The sequence below is a fragment of the Alexandromys fortis genome, unplaced genomic scaffold (assembly GCF_014885135.2).
Source record: "Alexandromys fortis isolate MF-2015 unplaced genomic scaffold, M_Fortis_MF-2015_v1.1 scaffold_242, whole genome shotgun sequence".
NCBI lineage: Eukaryota > Metazoa > Chordata > Mammalia > Rodentia > Cricetidae > Alexandromys > Alexandromys fortis.
The window spans coordinates 1,202,596-1,222,515 of record NW_026068123.1 but is presented as its reverse complement, the minus strand read 5'-3'; the positions used below and the strand labels follow the sequence as shown (position 1 = coordinate 1,222,515).

The window sequence follows — 19,920 nt, the reverse complement described above, 5'->3', positions numbered from 1 at the left end:
ACGAAGAAAAAAAAAAAAAAAAAAAAAAAAAAAAAAAAACTTTGGAGTGAAAATGGCAGTGTTAGTGATCTAAATTTTAGGATTTTTAACCTTTGTGATCAAGAGGGGACTGACCAGGATGCTAATCACATGCTGCTAGTTACATAATAACCAAGAAATTCACAAATCCAGAAAATGCACATTATAGATGATCGACCGAGAGGGAAGATTCAAATGAAAAACTGACAGAGAGGGCTAGGATGGTGGCCCAATGGTAATGGCCAAGACTGAGGGCCTGAGTCCAATTCTCAGAACCCACAAGGCAGAGGGTGAAAACTTACCCCCACAAGTTGTCTTCTGACCACACACATACATATGCACACACGTATGCATACAAAATTTAAAAAAAAATGACAGGCCTCTGAAACTCCTGGGTCAATCACAGTTATCATTACAGGGGGTAGACAAATGGACATCAATACCTTCTAAAAATGTTTCCAGAACCATCTATAATAAACTGAAGCCCAAAATAATATCTGGTCCTAACCCTGCTTGGAGGGCTAAAAAGTAAACTAAATGGCATAAGGGATTGCTGTTGGCCAGGTTCTAAACTACAGCAAAGTCTCAAATTAATCTAGTCATTCCACAAATTAATTACAAGACTAGAGGGATGGTTGAATGGTCAGGAGTGTTAACTGCTCCTTCCATTGAACCTGGGTTCCCCCTCCAGCACCCACAGAGCAGCCCACAACCATGTACAACCAAAGTTCCAGGTCTTCTTCTGACCTCTAGGACACTAGACACCTGGCGCAGCTATTCATGCATGCAACACACACAAACACATAAATTTAAACACACACACACACACACATCACAAAGCAGGAGGAGCTGGAAGATCCCAGGAGCTACAGGTTAAACAGAGTCCTTGAATAAATGCTTTGTGAAGACCTTGTTTGAATTCTGGTTTGGTTTGTTTGTTTGTTTTTCAAATTCAAATATAAAGAAGTGGAAACCAGAACAGATATGACGTCTCAAGCTATGTTCTCAATGGTTGTGAGGCTGAAGGGGGGGGGGTGTCAGGAGTTCAAGGCTAGCCTGGGCTACTTTTTTTGGTTTTGTTTTTGAGACAGGGTTTCTCTGTGTAGCCCTGGTTGGCCTGGTTTTTTTGGTTTTGTTTTTGAGACAGGGTTTCTCTGTGTAGCCCTGGTTGGCCTGGACTTTGATTTGTAGACCAGGCTAGCCTGGAACTTACAGAGATCTGCCTGCCTTTGCCTCCCAAGTGCTGGGATTAAAGGTTTGCACTATATGGCCCAGAAAAGCCTGGGCTACTTACAGAGAATCACGAGAGAGAAATGGGGAAAGAGTGTGGGAGGAAAGGAACCTGACACACATGAGAGCAACTTAAACTTTTTGGGTTTTTTTTTCTTTAATTTATTATTCTTTGGAAATTCCCCAATGCATAAATGTTATTTGATCTTTGGCCCTCTGAGACCTTCTCTTTTCCTTCCCGCTCCTGCTTGGTCCTCCTTCCCAACAAGTCCACATGGGGGCTTTTAATTCTGATACTTTAAAAAGAAATTTAACTAGGACTAAAGTGGTAGCACATGCCTTTAATCCCAGCACTTCAGAGACAGGTGGATCTCTGTGAGTTTGAGGCCAGCCTGACCTACACAGTGAGCTTTAGGACAGTCAAGGTTACACAGAGAAACCCTGTTTCATAGAAAAAACAAACAACATTTTAATTAGGTTATTTATTGTGGGAGGCCATGGAGATCAGAGGAGACCCCATAGAGTCAATTCTCTCCTCTAGCACGTGGGTTTTAAGGATGGAACTTTGCTCATCAGCCTCAGTGACAAGTGCCCTCACCAGTCAGGTGAGTCATCTCAGTTCAGTTCTTACACACTCTTTTCCTTTCTTCTTTTCTTCTTCTTTTTCTTTTTCTTGTTTTGTTTTGTTTTGAAGACAGGGTTTTTCTGTGTAGCCTTGATGACCTGGAACTCCCCTGTAGACCAGTCTGGCCTCAAACTCAGAGCTCTGCCTGCCTCCCGAGGGCTAGGATTAAGGGCATGTGCCATGCTTGGCCAATTCTGATACCCTTGATAAGCATAACGCTGGTATTGTGGTTAAGCTTCATGTCCCCACTGCATTGATATAAAGCAAACTATTGAAAAATAAACGATCTCCCTTCTCATGTTTGCTTCCGAATAACGAGGAAGACGAGGCCTAAGCAAGAGCTGGTGAGAAACGGTGAGAGTGAGCTGAGTCATATAGGAAGTTTCACCCTAAGGAGATCTCACCGCAGGACCCTTCACAGTTATGAACAAGGAAATAGCAGCCCCAAAGGGGAGAAGACAGACAGACAGACAGACAGACACTGGCTTAGCTGAGTGATCAGAAGAAATCGGTTTTTCTGGTGCCGAGGATGGCGAAGGACGGCAGAGCATAAGGCCAGCGATGGGGCTGTCAGCCGGGGCCTCTTGAGCGAGCATGGGACACATCCAGGAACTAACAGACTTCTGTTTTTCCAATGCGTCAAGGCCGTGAAAGACAAGAGGACAGTGATACTTCCAACTGAAAGAGACCCTGGACACAAGGGTGACCTCTCAGTAGAGGGATCATGGGTGAAATCTGATGCGGTCTAGCCGGGTGGTGGTGGCGCACGCCTTTAATTCCAGCACTTGGGAGGCAGAGGCAGGCGGATCTCTGTGAGTTCGAGACCAGCCTGGTCTACAAGAGCTAGTTCCAGGACAGGCTCCAAAACCACAGAGAAACCCTGTCTCAAAAAAACAAACAAAAAAAAAAAAAAAAAGAAAGAAAGAAAGAAAGAAAGAAAGAAAGAAAGAAAGAAAGAAAGAAAGAAAGAAATCTGATGCGGTCTGCAGATTGCTACTCGTTAGAGCTATTGGGGTTTTGTAGAAGAGTATTTACATTGAAAGAATAGTTGGGTGGGTGGACGGCTGGCTGGCTAGATGGATGGGTAGAAGGATGGATGAACGGTTAAATGTGCAGGGGGAGGATACAAGAATGGATGGACTGATTGTATTGCATGGATGGATATGGAAGGAAGGATGTGTGGGTGGATGAGTGAATAGAGGATAAAACTGTTAGTACTTTGAATCTCTTTTAAATATGAGAAAACTCACTTTTCCTGCCATTGAACCCAGGAGGATTTGCATCAGTAATTGTCAGTGTCTAATTTAGATGCCACTGAGAAAAAGAACTAACCTCCGAATCATGAAGCAAAATTCAGAAATTACTATGTCATCATAATCATAGCGATAGGTGTGACAGACTCCTGTTGCTATGGTAATACAATGCCAAAAGACACTTGGTCCAAAGATCTACGAATTCCGATACACGGGTAAAGGTTGCAGGTGCAAGGCCCTGAGTTCCATCCTAGAACCCCGATGTTGCACCAGCCAGATGGCTCAACGGGGAAAGGCCCTTGCTGCCAACTCTGACAACCTGATTCTACTCCCAAGGACCACTGCTAGCTTTCCTTTGACCTCCCCCCATGCCACGGCGGCACGCATGTGTTTGTTCACTTATCTAAACAGGTAGATGGGTGAAAAACATAAGACAACAAAAAACCTGATACAAATGCCCACACACGCTAATTTAAATTAGTTAGAGTTAGCAGGAGGCTGGGAGAATAGCTCAGCAGAGCATTTGCCTAGCACGCCTAGCCCCTAAATACAACTGTCAGCACCAACACACATGCACACACGCGCGCGCGCGCGCGCGCACACACACACACACACACACACACACACACACACTGGTTGACGTATCACGTGTAATCTCAGTACTTGGGAGGCTGATACAGGAGGATTTCTGGGAGTTTGAGACCAACATGGGCTACATAGTAAGTTCTAGGCTAGCCTGTGCTACAGAATACTAGTCTGCTTCCAAAAAGAAATTTAAAAAGTTAATTGCAATTTAAAATTCAACCTTTGCTTTGTACTAACCACACTTTAAGGACCCTTGAACCACATTGCTCAGGACTAAAGAATGCTTGTATTTGTTATTTTATGTGTATGAGTGTTTTGCAGTATATGTATCATGTGCATGCCTGGTGCTTTTGGAAGGCAGAAGTTGCCAGATTCCCTAGAACTAGAGTTACAAATGGTTGTGAACTATCATGTGGGTACTATGAACCAAAACTAGCTCCTCTGAAGCCCTCCCCACACCCTGCCACCCCGTGATAGCGATGGACCCTGGGGCCTTGTGTGTGCTCAGGGAGAGCTGTGTTATGGAACTGGAGCCCAGTCCAAGACCAATTACGGGAGTGGCTATTATGGTTAAAGACACTTTTATAGACCATAGATCCATCTATCTATCTTTCCCTCCCTTCCTTCCTTCCTTCCTTCCTTCCTTCCTTCCTTCCTTCCTTCCTTCCATCCTTCCTTCCTTTTCTTTTTCCCCCTGAGACAGGGTTTCTCTGTGTAGCTTTGGAGCCTGTCCTGGAACTTGCTCTGTAGACCAGGCTGGCCTCGAACTCAAGAGATCTACCTGCCTCTGCCTCTCAAGTGCTGGGATTAAAGACATGCACCACCATGTCTGGCAAAGTCATACATTTTTAAAATTAAAAATTTATGGTCTTAGCTGGGTAGTGGCCTTTAATCCCAGCACTCGGGGGAGGCAGAGGTAGATGGATCTCTGAGAATTCAAGGCCAGCCTGGTCTACAGAGTGAGTTCCAGGACAGCCAGGACTACCAGAGAAACCCTGTCTCAGAAAGGAAAAAAAAAAGTGTGACACTTTTAAATGTATAATATTATTTATTCAGTTTGTGTGTGCGCAGGATCAAGTTTGTTAATGCACACTGAAGTCAGAGGACAGCTCATGGAAGTCTGTTCTCCCATTCCACCATGTGGGTCATTGGATTGATGCCAATCACCTTCACCTACTGAGCCATATCCCTGGAATGTGTGTTTTATTTATTTATTTTTTTTCCCTAGGCAGGGTTTCTCTGTGTTGTCCTAGAACTAGCTCTGTATACCAGGCTGGTCTTGAACTCACAAACATTAACCTGCTTCTGCTTTCTGAGGGTAGGGACTGCAGGCGTGGGCCACCATTACTGGGTTGATGTGTTTGTTTTCATGTGTATAGGTGTTTTGCCGGCACGCACGTCTGTGAACCATGTAGGTGACTGGTGCCCATGGTGGCTAGAAGAGGGTTTCCGATCCCCTGCGACTGGAGTAACAGACAGTTGTGAGTCATCATATGGGTATTGGTAATCAAAATCCGCGTCCTCTCGAAGAGCAGTCAGTGCTTAGTCACTGAGTCAGGCCTCCGGCCAGCCTTTTAAACTTATTTGGAATGTTTGGTGAAAGCATGTTTGTGGATCAACTCAGAGCTTCTGGATCTGAAATTCTTCCTGCAAGAGTTTAAGAATCTAAGGTTGTAAGCTGGGCGTGGTGGTGCACACCTTTAATCCTAGCATTCTGGAGGCAGAGGCAGGTGATCTCTTTGAGTCTTAGGCCAGCTTGGTTTACAAAGTGAGTTCCAGCTATGGCTATTACACAGAGAAACCCTATCTTGAAGCAAGTAAACAAAAGAATCTACATTTGTTTTGTTTTGAGGTATGGCCTTAAGTAGCTCAAGCTACTCACTAAGTAGCTGAGGCTGGCCTTGACCATCTGATCTTCTTGCTGCCACCACCTGAGTTCTGCAACTAGAGGCCACCATGGCCAGTATACACAGTGCTGGGGATGGAGGACCACGGCTGGCATTCTGTAAACTGAGCCGCATCTGAGACAACGCCATCAGCTAGGGATCCAGCTCAGGTCCTGCTGCTTGAATAACAAGCGCTTTGCTGAGCCGCCTCTCCACCCCAGCTGCTCCTGTTCTAATGGGAGAGATAAGCAGAGGAGGGTACGTGTGTGTATGTGTGTGTACTAAGTGCAAAGCCCTGGGCTTGATTCCAAGCACGAGAGAGAGAGAGAGAGAGAGAGAGAGAGAGAGAGAGAGAGAGAGAGAGAGAGAGAGATATCTTTAGTGAGGATTCTAGCTGGAGGCTAGAGACCCACCCAGCACACAAATGCAGCCAGTGGAAGGAAAGACAGGACAGCCGTGTACAACATGCAGGCTGCATGTATCTCCAGGTAGCTACGAATGTAGACCTACGCAAAATCAGAAATTGGCCTGGAGAGATGGCTCAGTGGTTAAGAGCACTTGCTGCTCCCGTAGATGACACGGGCTCAATTCCCAGCACCCACGTCAGGCAACTCACAACCACCTATTAGCCCCAGCTCCCACACAATCTGAGATCTCTGCACATTCATATACTCTTTCAAACACACCAAGAAAAGAAAAAAAAAGCTTTAAAAAGAAAAAATTTTCAAAATCAGAAACTTACTTAAAACATATTTTCTTTTTGTTTGGATTTTTGAGACAAAGTTTCTCTGAGTAGCCCTGACTGTCCTGGAACTCATTCTGTAGACCATGCTGACCTCGAATTCTTAAGAGATCCACCTGCCTCTCTGCTTACCCCCAAGTGCTGGGATAAATGGCATGAGCTACAGCCGCCTGTTTTATTTTGCATTTTTTAACAAGTTGTTGGCTTGGTTCTGGTTCATGAACTCCGGCAACTGTCTGTCGCAATGGCAGGCTAGACAAATCTGCAGGAGGACAGAGGCCACAGGCCTGCAGCCCACTGGAATTTTCCCTCTCTGGACAATTTAGAGATGACTACTGTTGGGCAACTTAAACCTTGTCTGGGACTGGAGTTGTGTTAAAGGCCAGGCTGGAGAGCCTTTCTGTGTGCGCAGGCCCACGCCGAAGTGCTCACGTGCAGGTCAGAGGACGGGGCCCCAGGGAGTAAAACTCAGGTCATCAGGCTTGGCAGCAAGGCCTTCACCTACTGAGTAAGCTCGCCAGTCCCCCTTGGTTTTTGTTTCTTCCTTGAACTATTTTGAAAACACAGAACACTTTATAAATGTTCCTGCCATCCTCAAGCAGGAGCCATGCTAATCTCTTTATTGTTCCAATCTTAGTACATGTGCTGCTGAAGTGGACACACACATATGCACGTCCTAAACAGGATCTTGGTATGTAACTCAGGTCAGCCTGGAACTCAGTCTGCAGTCTGGGATGGACTCAAAACTCGGAATTCTCCTGCCTTCATCTTCCCAGTGCAGGATTCTAGGTGTGAATAACCCACATCTAATTTAGATTCTCCCCCCCCCCCTTGTGTGTGTGTGTGTGTGTGCGCGTGAGCGCGCGCCTGCATACACCTGAGTTCACAGGTGCAGGTGTGTGTGTAGAGGCCAGAGGTTGGCTTGGGGTGTCTTCTCCATAACCTCTCCTCTTTATTTACTCAAACCAGGTTCCTATCACAATCCAGAGTTTACAGGCTAGGCTGGTCTGGATTAGCTAGCTTGGTTCCCCACCCCCACCTCCAAAATGTCTGCCTCTACTCTCCAGTGTAGAGAGATTAGAGGCAGCTTCCTAGCCCACCTGGCCCTTATTACCACGTCGGTCCTAGAGATGCAAACTCAGGAGCAGCAGCGCTGAGCCTCACCTCAGCCCCAGATCCAGCTCTTAGAGAGCCGTGCCTCTGGCGGTGGAGGAAAGATCATCCCCTGAGCCATTTAGGGAAAGAGAAAAAAAAAAAACAAAAAACAAAAAACAAAAAAAAACACACACACAAAGAACTAGACGATTGAGGCTGCAGTGGACGCAGCGGATGGAGCAATGCTTACCATGCGGAAGCCCTGCGTTCCATCCTTAGTACAACATAAACCAGGTTTGTGGTGTAACTCCAGCTTGGGAGGTAGAGGCAAGAGGACCCTAATTTCAAGGTCAACCTCAGCTCTTATGTAGTGAATTTAAGGTCAGCTTGAGCTAAGTAAGACTCAGGAAGAGAGACAGGTGGATCTCTGTGAGTTCAAGGCCAGCCTGGTCTACAAGAGCTAGGATAGGCTCCAAAGCTACAGAGAAAACTTGTCTTGAAAACAAAACAAAACAAAAAACAACACACACACACACACACACATATATATTTCTCACATCACAGTGGTAGACTGCTTGGCCAACAGGCACAGTGGCCTGCACTGGGAAGATGAAGGCAGGAGAATTCGGAGTTTTGAGTCCATCCCAGACTGCATACTGAGTTCCAGGCTGACCTAAGTTACATACCAATATTCTGTTTAAGACGTGCATATGTGTGTGTCCACTTCAGCAGCACATGTACTAAGATTGGAACAATAAAGAGATTAGCATGGCTCCTGCTTGAGGATGGCAGGAACATTTATAAAGTGTTTAATATCCCAAGCAGCAAGGGAGGGAGGAATGAAAGGGGCTGAAGAGATGGCTCCAAGGTTAAGAGCACTTCCTGCTCTTCTAGAGGACCTATGTTCTGTTCCCAGCATCTACAACAGGCCAATTACAAGCACCTGCAATTATAGCACTAGAACATCCAATATTCCTGGCCTGCTCAGGCACTACATGCATATTTAAATACCAATAATCTTCACAAACACACACACAATTTAAAATAAAATAAATCTTATAAAAAGAAGTGTTGAGTGGTGCACACCTTTATCCCAGAACTCAGGAGGCAGAGGCAGGTGAATCTCTGTGAGTTGGAGGCCAGCCTGCCCTATAGAGCAAGTTCCAGAAGACAGTCAGAGCTGTTACACAGAGAAACCCTACCTTAAAAAATTAAAAGGAGAAGAAAGAGGTGAGGTGGCAGTGGCGGTCGGTCAGGACTTGGGAAGTAGGAGTGGCTGGGCTCCTAAACCACCTCTCCAATTCCGCAGGCTGTGTGCACAGACTTAGAAGGGAGAACAGCCCCATCTCACCTGCTAAGGTGTGCCTTTGAAGGAAACCATGGGGGCCTAATGAATCACTGTGAGGAGTAAGACAACCTCCCAAACAGCCCTGGGGAAAAGGTCAAGGCAGGTTCCTGAGTTCTCAGAATTCACGAGTACGATTCCAGCTCAGCTGGAGCTAAGGGTTGGGATGGGGGTACAGAATAGAGAAATGGAAGAGGCTGAGGTGCCTAGGCCAAGGACACCGAGAGGAAGAAAAGGCTCTCTCTCTCTCTCTCTCTCTCTCTCTCTCTCTCACACACACACACACACAACCACACACACACACACAAAACCACAACTGCCAGCAAGAGAAACGGAACTGTTTATTGGCCCCATCTGGGTCTCCAGCACAAGGGGGATATCTGGGAAACCAATGAGGGGAGACACACTCCCAACTGGCTCCTTGCATCCCAAATTTCCCCTTCCTCAGCCTTTTCTTTCACAGATTTCTTTGAGGCAGAGATGTCTATGTGTGGAAGAGATGAACCAGCAATCCCCAAGGGGCCTGCGCGTGGCCAGACACCCCCACCCCATCTCTCTGGCAGTTTCAACCTGGATGTGAACATGAGATGTCAGACAGCACCCACCATGGGACAGGTCACAGACCCCACACACGCATATAAATACAGTTTGTACCGCATTGGACTATTTCTCCACAGGATTTAGCAAAGTCCTTCAAGGGAAGGTTACATATGAGTACTCGGGAATGTCCTTGGCCACCTCACATAGTCTCTGTTAACTATGTTATTCATGATAACTTGCAAGATGGGTGCTGGTGGTACACCCCTGTGGTTCCAGCACTCAGGAAGTAGAGGCAGGAGGATCCGAAGTCCAAAGCCTTGGCTACACTGTGAATTGGAGGCCAGCCTGGGCTATAAGAGACCCTGTCACAATTTTTAAAATGACGAAGACAATTTACAAGTGGCCACATTGGTTCAGGCTGCCCTGCCTTAAGGGACCTGTATGTGGGATAGGAAGAAAGCGGGGAGGTAGGAATAGTTTGTGGGGAGGAAGGCTAGATTTGGGGATAGGAGTTCCAAGAATGACCAATACCTCCCCTAGAGTTTTCTCACTTGAAGACCAAAACCTCCTGCCCCACATTGATTTCCCCAGCCCTCAACTGATCCGCCCTCTCTGCGTGCTCCAACAAAGTAGCCAGTGAGGTCTGAGGATGGAGGCTGGGATTCCAGGCTCCTCCCCCCTGCCACCACAGTGGTTTCCTTTCCCCGAACATGAAAGGAAAGGGAAGAGACAACTGAGTTGGTGAAATTGGGGAAGCTGTAGATTCAGACCTCAGATAGACAGGGAGGAAGCCTTGGGTCCCCTAGGGACAGTGTTTCTACAAGTGGCCTAAGGTTATCTATGGAAGGAGGCTGGAGCTGGGTGTGGTGGTACACAGCTTTAAAATCCCAGCATTCAGAAGGCAGAGACGGGTGACCTCTCTGAGTCCCAGGCCAGCCTGGTCTGCATAGCAATTTCTAGGCCAACCAGGGCAATATAGAGAGGCCCTATTTGAAAAGGAGGCAGGAAGGGAGCCAGGTAGCTGGAAGGTAGGACAGGATGCTGACATCCTTTGTACCAAGTGACAAATGCTCCAGCCCTAATCCAGCCTGCTGTCCCCCTAGACCCTTAACAGTCCCCAGTCACGGTGCTGCAATCTGTTTAGTCAGCGCCTCCGCTGGCCACCTGACCTATGAGCCGTGGTCAGTTGCACTAGCCCTGTGGTGCTGAGGGACACACGAGGTCACCTGGTCTCTCCTCACAGAGCTCTCTGTAGCTTGGTTATCTGTCAGTTTACCCCTTCCCTTCAGACCACTGTGTTGCCCTCCAGAAACGTGGGTGACGTAGGCATGTGCAAGCCCCTCTCCAGGGAGCTGGAGCTGCGGAGGGGCAGGAGCCGGTGACCTGGGGTCCCACCTCGACGACCTGTCACCCCCTTCCCCCGCCGCCAGCACTGCAGGGGCCTCAGCACCTCCCTCCGAAGGTCCCGGCTACACCACGTATAGATGACAGGGTTGAGTAGCGAGTTGAGGGTGGCAAAGGCAAAAAAATAATGGGCTTTGTAGAGGATAGGACAGGCCCGGACGGGACAGGTGAAGTCTAGAAGAAGGATGCTAAAGGCTGGGAGCCAGCAGATGATGAAAACACCTAGTACGATGGTGACCGTCTTGAGCAGGGCCAGTGTCTGGGGACCAGCAATATCGGCATGGCTGGAACGGACGACAAAGTAGATTCGAACATACAGTGCCACAATAGCCAATAAGATGACCGAAAAGATGGTGACCACACAGAGCACATACTGCTTGGCATAGAGAGGCAGGACAGTGGAGCAGGCCTCCAGATGGTCCAGACAATTCCAGCCCAGGATGGGCAAGCCACCCAGAATCAGCGACATCAGCCAAGAGGCCCCAATGAGCATCAACATTCGACAGCTTTTGTCACTGCCATAAAGCTTGACCTTGGCGATGGCCACGTGTCTCTCGATGGCAATAGCCAGGAGGCTGAAGACCGAGGCAGAGAGAGTGATGAAGGCTGAACCCTCTCGGGCGAACCACTGCAAAGGAGTCAGTGACAGAGTGACAGGGCCCGAGAGCAAGGTGTTTGCCACGAAGGCCACACCTGCCAGCAGATCGGAGGCTGCCAGGTTGCCAAGAAACAGGTACATTGCTGAGTGTAACTTGCTGTTCCTTGCCACTGCAATCAGCACCAGAAGGTTCTCCACCACGATGGCACAGCAGAGGAGGATGATGAAGCCCGAGGCCACCTTGCGGGAGGATGTCTCCTGCATGTCCAGCGTCTCTTTGGTGTAATTGTAGTGTTCCACAACCTTCTCAGAATTGAGGTACTCTGAGTATAAGCCACCCATGGTGGGGCTCAGTGGCCGGCTGGGGCCATGGGGATGAGAACTGCAGAGAAGAGGGACAGAAAAGGGATAACAGGTTAGAGCTGTGGCTTGGACTACAGAGGCTCAGGGTCTAGCTGAGTCCTCAGTGATGCCAGGAAAGCTGCATTCGTTACTGTCCCCCGCCTCCATGTGACAGATAGGATGCTTAGAGAAGTTAGTTCATTTTTTCTTTTTCTTTGTGTGTGTTTTGTTGTTGCTTTCGAGACAGGGTTTCTCTGTGTAGCCCTGGTTGTAGACCAGGCTGGCCTTGAATTCACAGAGATCCACCCGCCTCTGCCTCCCAAGTTCTGGGATTAAAGAAGGCGCGCACCACCAATGCCAATCAACTAATTTTTTCAAAGTCACCAAGCTTGCAAGTATTAGGTCCACAGCCAGTAAGTCCTGAGCAATGCTTCCCTGCTATTGTTGTTGTCTTTGCTGTTTTGCTTTAAGACAGGGTTTCACTGTTTAGTCCTGCTGGCCTGGAACTCACAGAGCTCTGCTCTACCTGCCTCTGTCTCCCAAGTGCTGGGATCAAAGGTCTGTTATACCATGCAAGGTCTACATAGTGAGATTCTGTCTCAAAACAAAAACCCAAGGGCTAGAGTTGTAGCTCACTTACCTAATGTGAATGAAACCCAGGGTTCTGTCCCCAGCAGGGCATAAACAAAACATCGTGGTTCACACCTGCAATTCCATCGAGTAGGAGGTAGAGGCAGGAGGACTGAGGCATAGGTCATCTTTGACTACATAATGAAGCCAGTTCGGAAAGACAGTCTGGGTTACAAGATGTATCTCGAAAACAACCCCACAAGTAGGATTGGTGTGGGTATGCACACCTTTAAGCACAGATCTCTGAGTTTGAGGCCATTCTGGTCTACATAGTGAGTTCCAGGCCAGTTGGCCAGAGATACACAGTGAAATACTGAAAGAAAGAAAGAAAGAAAGAAAGAAAGAAAGAAAGAAAGAAAGAAAGAAAGAAAGGAAGGAAGGAAGGAAGAAAGCCAATACCAAGTGGTCAGTCATGATATCATATTCATTATTTTCCTTTTTTTTCTTTCTTTTTCTCTTTTTGAGACAGGGTTTCTCTGTGTAGCCCTGACTGTCCTGGATCAAGTTAGCTTTGAATTCAAAGACTCGCCTGCCTCTGCCTCCCAAGTGCTAGGATTAAAGGTATGCGCCACCATGTATGGCCTGAAATCATATTCATACAAGTAACATTATCTGGACTGAACAGGTGGTGTTTATATATTTAGGAATATATATAGAGAGAAGAGAAAATGAAATAGAGGCCATGAATTTGAAAGAGAAGAGGGTGGTTGCAAGGGATGGAGGGATGATGGGAAGAGGGAAAATGATATAACTTTTTATTTAAATTAATAAAAACTTATTTTAAAAACTTTTTAAAAAGTCAGGCATAGTGGTGCGCTCAGGAGGCAGAGACAGCCAGCCTGAGGTATATTACAAGACCTTATCTCAAGAAGAAAGAAAGGAACCTATAGAAGATTCTGGGGACTTCTAGCAACCTCTCTGCCTTCTATAGAGCAAGCCTGAGGTAGGGCTTGGGCAGCTTGTCACTTCTGTCCTACACACAGGCGCCTCAGGCTTCTTGCCACCTACTGACCTGGGTCAGCGAGATTCTTACTACCAGCAGCACCAATCCCTGGCCATTACCACCCACTGCCTGATTCCAGGATGGTTCTAAGCCTTGAAGCCATGGGCACACCCAAAGATAAGGACTTGGGGAGACACCAGGACGGCCCTGAAGTCCAAGCCTCCCAGAGCTGCACTATCTTGAAGGACATAGACTTTGATGGCAAAACAGAGTTCATCTGTTCCCACTCCAACTCTGACTGTCGAGACTGAGCAGCTGAAGGCTCAGCCTCTTGGTCTCTACATATCAGCAATGGATACCAAAAGGACCCTTTCATAAGGGATGGGGAATTCCTTTTCAAGGGTGTGTGAGACCTGGGTGGTGATGTGCACCTGTAATCACAGCACCTAAGGGCTGAGGTGGGGGAATGGCTAGAGCCTAAGAGTTCACCAGCAGCCTGGGCCAGAGCAAGATCAGACAGGACGCTGGGGACATGCGAAATGGCTGAATGGGTAGAGACACTTGCTGAGCAAGCCTGACACCCTAAGTTGGATTCCCCAAAGTCATGGTAGAAGAAGAGAACTGACTCCCCAAAATTATACTCTGACCTCCTTCTTGGGTGCCTGTGGCATGGGTGTGCCCACACACATATACATTATGCCCCCCCATAATAATAAACATAAGAAACTTTAAAAAGAAAAGGCAAAAAGAGTAAAAATAAAAAAGGAGAAAAAAGTGAAAGTTGCACAGGGGCTGCTGGGTAAAGCGCATGCCTCCTAACCATGAAGACCTGAGCTTGATCACTGCGTTAAATAAAGACAGCAGCAGGACAGGTGGATCCCCCTGAAAGCTCAAAGAAACTCCAGCACCCATTAAAAAAAAAAAAAAAAGTCAAGGGCAATGGCTCAGACTTGTAACCCCAGCAGCACTGGGCAAGCAGACAGGAAGATCCCCGGGGGTCCACTGGTTGGTCATTCAGCCTAAACTACCTGGAGAGTTTCAAGCCATTGAGAGATCTCTCTTAAAAACAAAGAAAACAGGGTGGGATGTAATCTTAGGAGCAATAGGTGAACTCGTCCTATGCTCCCCCATGCATAGGTGTACTTGTACCTACACACACAACACATACAGAAAATATCAAACAAGCTTTGGCTAATGTCTCCAGCGTCCCCTTTCCCAGCACACACAAGCTTTGGGGCTGCCTCCCTCTACTCCATATTCTGAAAAAGGATGCTGACTTAGCCCCGCCCCCCACCAAAAGCCCCACTCCAACAGCCGGTTCCCATCCCCAACTCACACTACCCAAGGACACTAGGTCCCAGGGGGGTGGGCAGAGCGCTGGCACGCCCTCCAGTGCCAAGATGCAATCCAGATGTGTCAAGCCCCGGGAACAAACATTGAGGAGCCCTAGCATATCCGCTGTGGACAAGTCTGGGGGTGGGAATGGAGAGAATGAGGAGGGTCTCGGAGGTCCTGTCCAAGATGAGGCAGCTGCTGAAGTCACGTGAACTGTGAAAAGCCCCCATCCCCCGCCCCGCAGCAGCCTGTGCAGAGGGGCCGGGAGGGGGGGGTTAGAAATTTGTTTCCATGAAAGTCTGAGTCACCCACCCCTCCTCTGCAAGGAAAATTGAGCTGAGCCGGGGAAGGGATAGGGGAGGGGACCTGTGTGGGCAGCGAACATGAGATGCTGAGCACACCGTGGCCAGCCTGAGAGGGGTAGGGGGAATCTAGGAGGGGCTGGCTCAGTGTACAGAGAAGGCTCCCTTCCTTGGTTACAGGGAGGGGCCACATGCTAAGAACTCTCCCAAGTCTAGGCTTGGAAAGAAGCCTGACAAGGGCCACGTGTTTCCCAGAAAGAGCACCGTTCCAGAAGCTGGCTGGTAGAGCCGGTTCCTAGTGAGCTCTGAGGATGATGGGGGTCTTCCGGGGTCTCCCGAATGCCCCCTCGGTGGGACACCCTGGCCTGTGAAGGGGGTTTACAGACACAGCTGCTCCACACCCCCTAAGGCGAGGGGACATCCGTCCTACTTTGGGAACAGAGAAGAGCTTGTACGTGTCCTCGGGGACAGCTGCCCCACCCTGATCTTCACACAGAGGCCCCTTGTTTACCCTGCCTGGACAGAGCCCCGGGTGCCCCAATGCCCTCAGCTCGTCGCAGCCGGTCCCAAGCCAGTTTGGCCCAGGCCACAGCCTTTTTACCGAGCCAGGTCTTCAGGCCTAAGCAACCCGGAACCTGATTGGCTCATTTTCAATCCCAGGGTGCATCCTCGGCATTCGATTGGCCCAGCTGGGGGCGCTCTGGGAAGAATCTTACAGTGATTCCCTTTTAAAAGCTACTAGGACTTGCTCTTCCAAAGTGATAGTCCCTGTGGAGCTAATTTGAACCAAAGCCTAACCGCTGGGTCACCCTCCCTCAGACGCCTCAGGGCTGCCCTGATCATCTGGGCCCCTCTTGGGGTTCATCATTGAGAATCAACCCCCCTTCCAATTGCCAGGCTAGTGGGCGAGAAGCCCAGGGTGTGCCCCTTATCCCCCCTTTCAGACTCCCAAGGATGGCCACCACTCCTTCTCCAGTCTGGCGGTGTAGAAGAGAAAGAATTACGGCCGTTTCCTGCAGAAATAAATGTGACCAACCCCGCCCGAACACCCCAGGGACTGACCAGAAAGTCTATCTTCCCGGGGGCGGAAGGCACTGAGTGCCATACTCGCAGCTGTGCAGAGGCTAAGACTGCACACACGAATACACATACACACAGAGACACACACACACACACACATGCACTGTCCTAGTAAGGAGGGGGGAAAGGGGTCCAGGCTGTCTCTCCAGTGTCCTCTTCCTTTCTAGAACCTTTCTAACCAAAGAGTTTAAGCGGTTTAAGGACTCCCTGAAAGAGGAAGCTGGGCCCAAGGGCTGGAGCCTTGGAGGAAGAGTCACTCTCCAGGCGGATAGAAGTTGGCTTGGCCTCCTCCCTTTGTTCAAACTCCACGAACCAGCTAAACCCTCAAGTCTATTCTCCTGTCCCCCTCCACCACAGCGGTCCAGACTGCTTCTCAGGAACAGGGGAAGATGCCACTAGTCTCTGAACTGAAAATGAGCCTGACCAGGTGGTTCACACCTATAATCCCAGCCACAGAGGAAGCTGAGGAAAGAAGCTGGAGAGTTCAAGACCAGCCTGGGCTACATATCGTGTTGAAGATTAGCTTGGGTAGCATAGGGAGATCCCGACTCAAGTAGGAATGAAAGGGGAGGACTGGGAGATGCTGCGATGGCTCATTGGCTAAAGGTACCTGTCACCAAGATTGAAGACTTGACCCGGCCCCAGGACCCACATAATGGGAGAGAGGACTGCCTCCCAAAAGTTATCTTCTGCCTCCACACTCATGCCATGAAGCATACATGCCCATATAGACACACCCACCAAATAAATACATGTAACCTTTAAAATGTATGCATATTAAAAAGCCTGGTGTGGCATTTTTAATCCTAGGATTTGGGAGAAAGAGGCAGGTGGATTTCTGTGAAGCCAGCATGATCTACAGAGTGAGTTTCAGGACAGCCAGGACTACATAGTGAGACTCTGTCTATAAATAAATAAAATTAAGAAGGGGAGCTCTGTGTAAGCCAGGGGCACAACCTCATTTTGAAGCCCTGAGTTCACACAAGAACAAAGAACACACAAGGAAGAGGGGCAAGCGAGAGGCTTTGGGGAGAGGGAAGAGGGCTGTCCGGACACGGACACGACTGCTTAGCTACAGATTAGGGGAGAGAAAGGCTAGAGGAAGGCCTGGTGGCTCTGCAGCTCTGCTTCTCTCCCTCCCCAGCAGGCACTCACCTTTTCTTTCTCTTGGTTGCTGTGTGGTTGTAGCCCCTTGCACACTGCTGCTGCCCACCATGCCTGCAGGGGAGAACTGGCTGAACTGAGACCTTCATCTTCTCTGCCCCCCATCCTAGACATTCTAAGGCTCCCTGAAGCCCCAGTGATGTAGCTCCTGCCCCCAGGGATATGCCTCACTAGCCTCCCAAGGACCATTTGAGTCTCTACCTCAGGCCCTTCCCATAATTTGGTAGTTTCCATTGGTATATCCCACAGACACCACCCTCGTACATACGTACACACACACACACACACACACACTTTTTCCGGCAAACTATCTCATCTTTAGATTTCATTTGAAAGCCACTTTCTAGGTCTTCAGGAACTTCTCTTTTAGTTTTGTTTTTAAGACAGAGTCTTAACTGCGTATCCAAGACTGACCAGGAACTATGTAGATCAGTCTGGTCTCAAACTAGCAAGAATCTTCCTACCTCAGTCTCCAGAGTGTTGGGATTAAAGGCATGGGGCATCGTGCCCAGCCCACCTCTGAATCCTTTCTATTAGAGCATCTGACTTTATCATCAGAATTTTTTTTGTTTTTTGAGACAGGGTTTCTCTGTGACTTTGGAGCCTGTCCTGGAACTAGCTCTGTAGACCAGGCTGGTCTCGAACTCACAGAAATCCGCCTGCCTCTGCCTCCCAAGTGCTGGGATTAAAGGCTTGAGCCACCATTGCCCGGCTATCATCAGAAATTATCTTGTTTTCTGTACCCCATGAGGCTAGCTATCAAGTTCGCGCTCAGCCTCTTCTCCAGATGCAAAGTAGGCAGGCGCAAGAATGAATGAAAGGGCTGCAAGTTGGAGGGCTCCCATGCGAGCTTGGGGACGTCTTAGTCCCCTAGCAGCACCCCAACTCAACCACTAGGCGAAGAAGCCAGGCCCGTCTCCATAGCGACGATGGTAAGACCCGCCCGGCCCAGGCAGCACTCTCCAGCTCCTTATCAGGCCGAGGAATGCGCGGTATCCACACTCTCTCGCGCTGGGGCGGCGCCATCTCTCTCCCGAGACCCCCGACACGCGCTGCAGGATGCTCCCTTCCCCGCACCAGGCAACAGGGGGAGGCGACACCTCTGCATCCCAGCAGAGGGCCCCCACACCTAGATTCCCCGGGCACTAGGAGAGGGGAAGACCCAAGCTGCAGCAGCTGCATTCCCCGCCACCACCACCACCCCCCGCAGTGATGCTTCGCGTCCCCGCCACAGGAGACCATGGGCTCAGAGAGTGTCGCCTTGGGCACCTAACAAGGATAGAAATAGGGGTAAAGAGGGGAGGTGGAAATCCCCGGATGAGTCAACCGGTGCCCGAGAAGGGGGCGAGGTCCCAACGCTGTGTAGCCGGCGACAATGTGGACTCCACACCACGCGTGCCTTCCTTTATCCCACGCCCCATTCCTGGGCTAGGATAGAAGAGGAGGCGCCTGGACTATTTACTACTGTTCCTTTCCTTCTTAAACAAAACAATGCTCCGGAAAGGGAGACCAGAGGAGGGGGGCAACTCAGGGAAACTGAGGCAAAAAACTAACCTCACAGGTGGTGGGGCGACGGCCTACCCTGGGGACCCCGCCCATGAACTCCGAACATCCATCGCTCGTACGTAGCACCTTTAGACCTAGCTCAAGCCGGAGACGAGAAGGATGCTATACCTCTCCCCAACAAACCCACTGCCCCAAAGCCTGCCTCCTGAGAACCCCATCCTGTCTTGCAAAGTCGCCAACCCAAAGCACTCGGATTCCGCCTTTCTCTTCAGCACCAACTTCCTGCCCCAGGAAGGCGGGGAGCTCGGTCTGGGGGTGCGCCACTGAGTAGGTGGGAGGCTGCCTGGAGTGGTGGATGGACACGGGTGCACAGTGGGTGATCGGTCCCCTCGGTGCAACAGAGCCTGGAGCAGCGCGTGCAACGCCTGCATGAACGCCTGACCCCGGGCTGGGCCCCCAGCTCGAATCCCCGCAGTCTCAGTGGACCGCGGCCCGCCCAGATCGCAACCTCCGCTTGCCCCGCGAGCTCACCTGGCTAGGCCGGCCGGGGTCCCTGCCCTGGCCTGAGTGGCCTTGGCGTCTGCGCCCCGGGACAGCCAGTGGCTGGATTTGGAGGCTGCTGGTTGGGCTCGGTCTACGTCCCGTAGTTGGGGACCCAGGACAAGAGGGAGGCGGGCAGAGCCGCCGCCTCCGGCCCCCACTCCCTGCTCGCCCCGCCCTTCTCTCCTCCTCTTTCCGGCGGCGACTTGCAATGAATTCCAGATGTGGCCCGCCAGTCAGCCAGGGCGCGCACTAGGGAAGCGCAGGGCCCCTTTGTCCGCACCCCCCCCCGCCCCTCCCAGCCCCCACCCGTGAGAACCGCCGCTACGTGATGTCACGGCCGCGTGACGTCATAGCTCCCTTAACTCAGGTGACCTAGACCTGAAACAACTGTGTTCCATTTGGAAGTCACTCAAGGCTTTGCTCCAGGCTCATGCCTGGGACCTGGAAATGGAGGAAAAATCGTGCTTACTGTGCGAAATGGGCAGTTCAGGATTAAGCACCTACTAAGTGTTCCTACAAGAAACAAATTCCTACTTTGTGCCATGCGCAGCCCCCCAAAAAGAACTGTTCCATTGGCTTGGTAAGAACCCCAAACCCCAACCGTGCCGTATGGTGGCACCTGGAAGGTGGGAGGTAGGAGGATCAGTAAGTTCAAGCTTGGCCTCGCCGCCTTAGCCAGGACAGCCTTTCTGGAAAACGGCAGGCTGCGATGTGGATTCAGGTGGTAGAGTGCTTGCCTAGCATGCACAAAGCC

The 19,920-nt window shown here is 49.8% G+C and overlaps 1 protein-coding gene and 2 non-coding genes across 3 annotated transcripts; 1 reads left to right on the top strand and 2 right to left on the bottom strand.

Annotated features, from left to right (window-relative positions):
• Nucleotides 1-6,896: 6,896 nt before the first annotated feature.
• On the bottom strand, nt 6,897-7,000 carry LOC126490577 (U6 spliceosomal RNA). Its single transcript, XR_007589203.1, has one exon. It is a non-coding gene; the product is annotated as a U6 spliceosomal RNA (small nuclear RNA).
• Nucleotides 7,001-8,150: 1,150 nt separating this feature from the next.
• On the top strand, nt 8,151-8,254 carry LOC126490578 (U6 spliceosomal RNA). The gene has a single exon (XR_007589204.1). It is a non-coding gene; the product is annotated as a U6 spliceosomal RNA (small nuclear RNA).
• Nucleotides 8,255-9,101: 847 nt separating this feature from the next.
• S1pr2 (sphingosine-1-phosphate receptor 2) lies at nt 9,102-19,338 on the bottom strand. Its single transcript, XM_050125468.1, has 2 exons — nt 19,155-19,338; nt 9,102-11,703 (listed from the first exon to the last, which is right to left on the bottom strand). Exon 2 carries the CDS (start codon nt 11,661-11,663, stop codon nt 10,605-10,607), a length of 1,059 nt encoding a protein of 352 aa, XP_049981425.1. The 5' UTR covers nt 11,664-11,703; nt 19,155-19,338; the 3' UTR covers nt 9,102-10,604.
• Between the last annotated feature and the right edge of the window lie 582 nt (nt 19,339-19,920).

What these genes read in the sequence shown, in the direction of transcription:
- S1pr2 (XM_050125468.1), bottom strand. Translation starts at nt 11,663, where the DNA reads ATGGGTGGCTTATACTCAGAGTACCTCAATTCTGAGAAGGTTGTGGAA.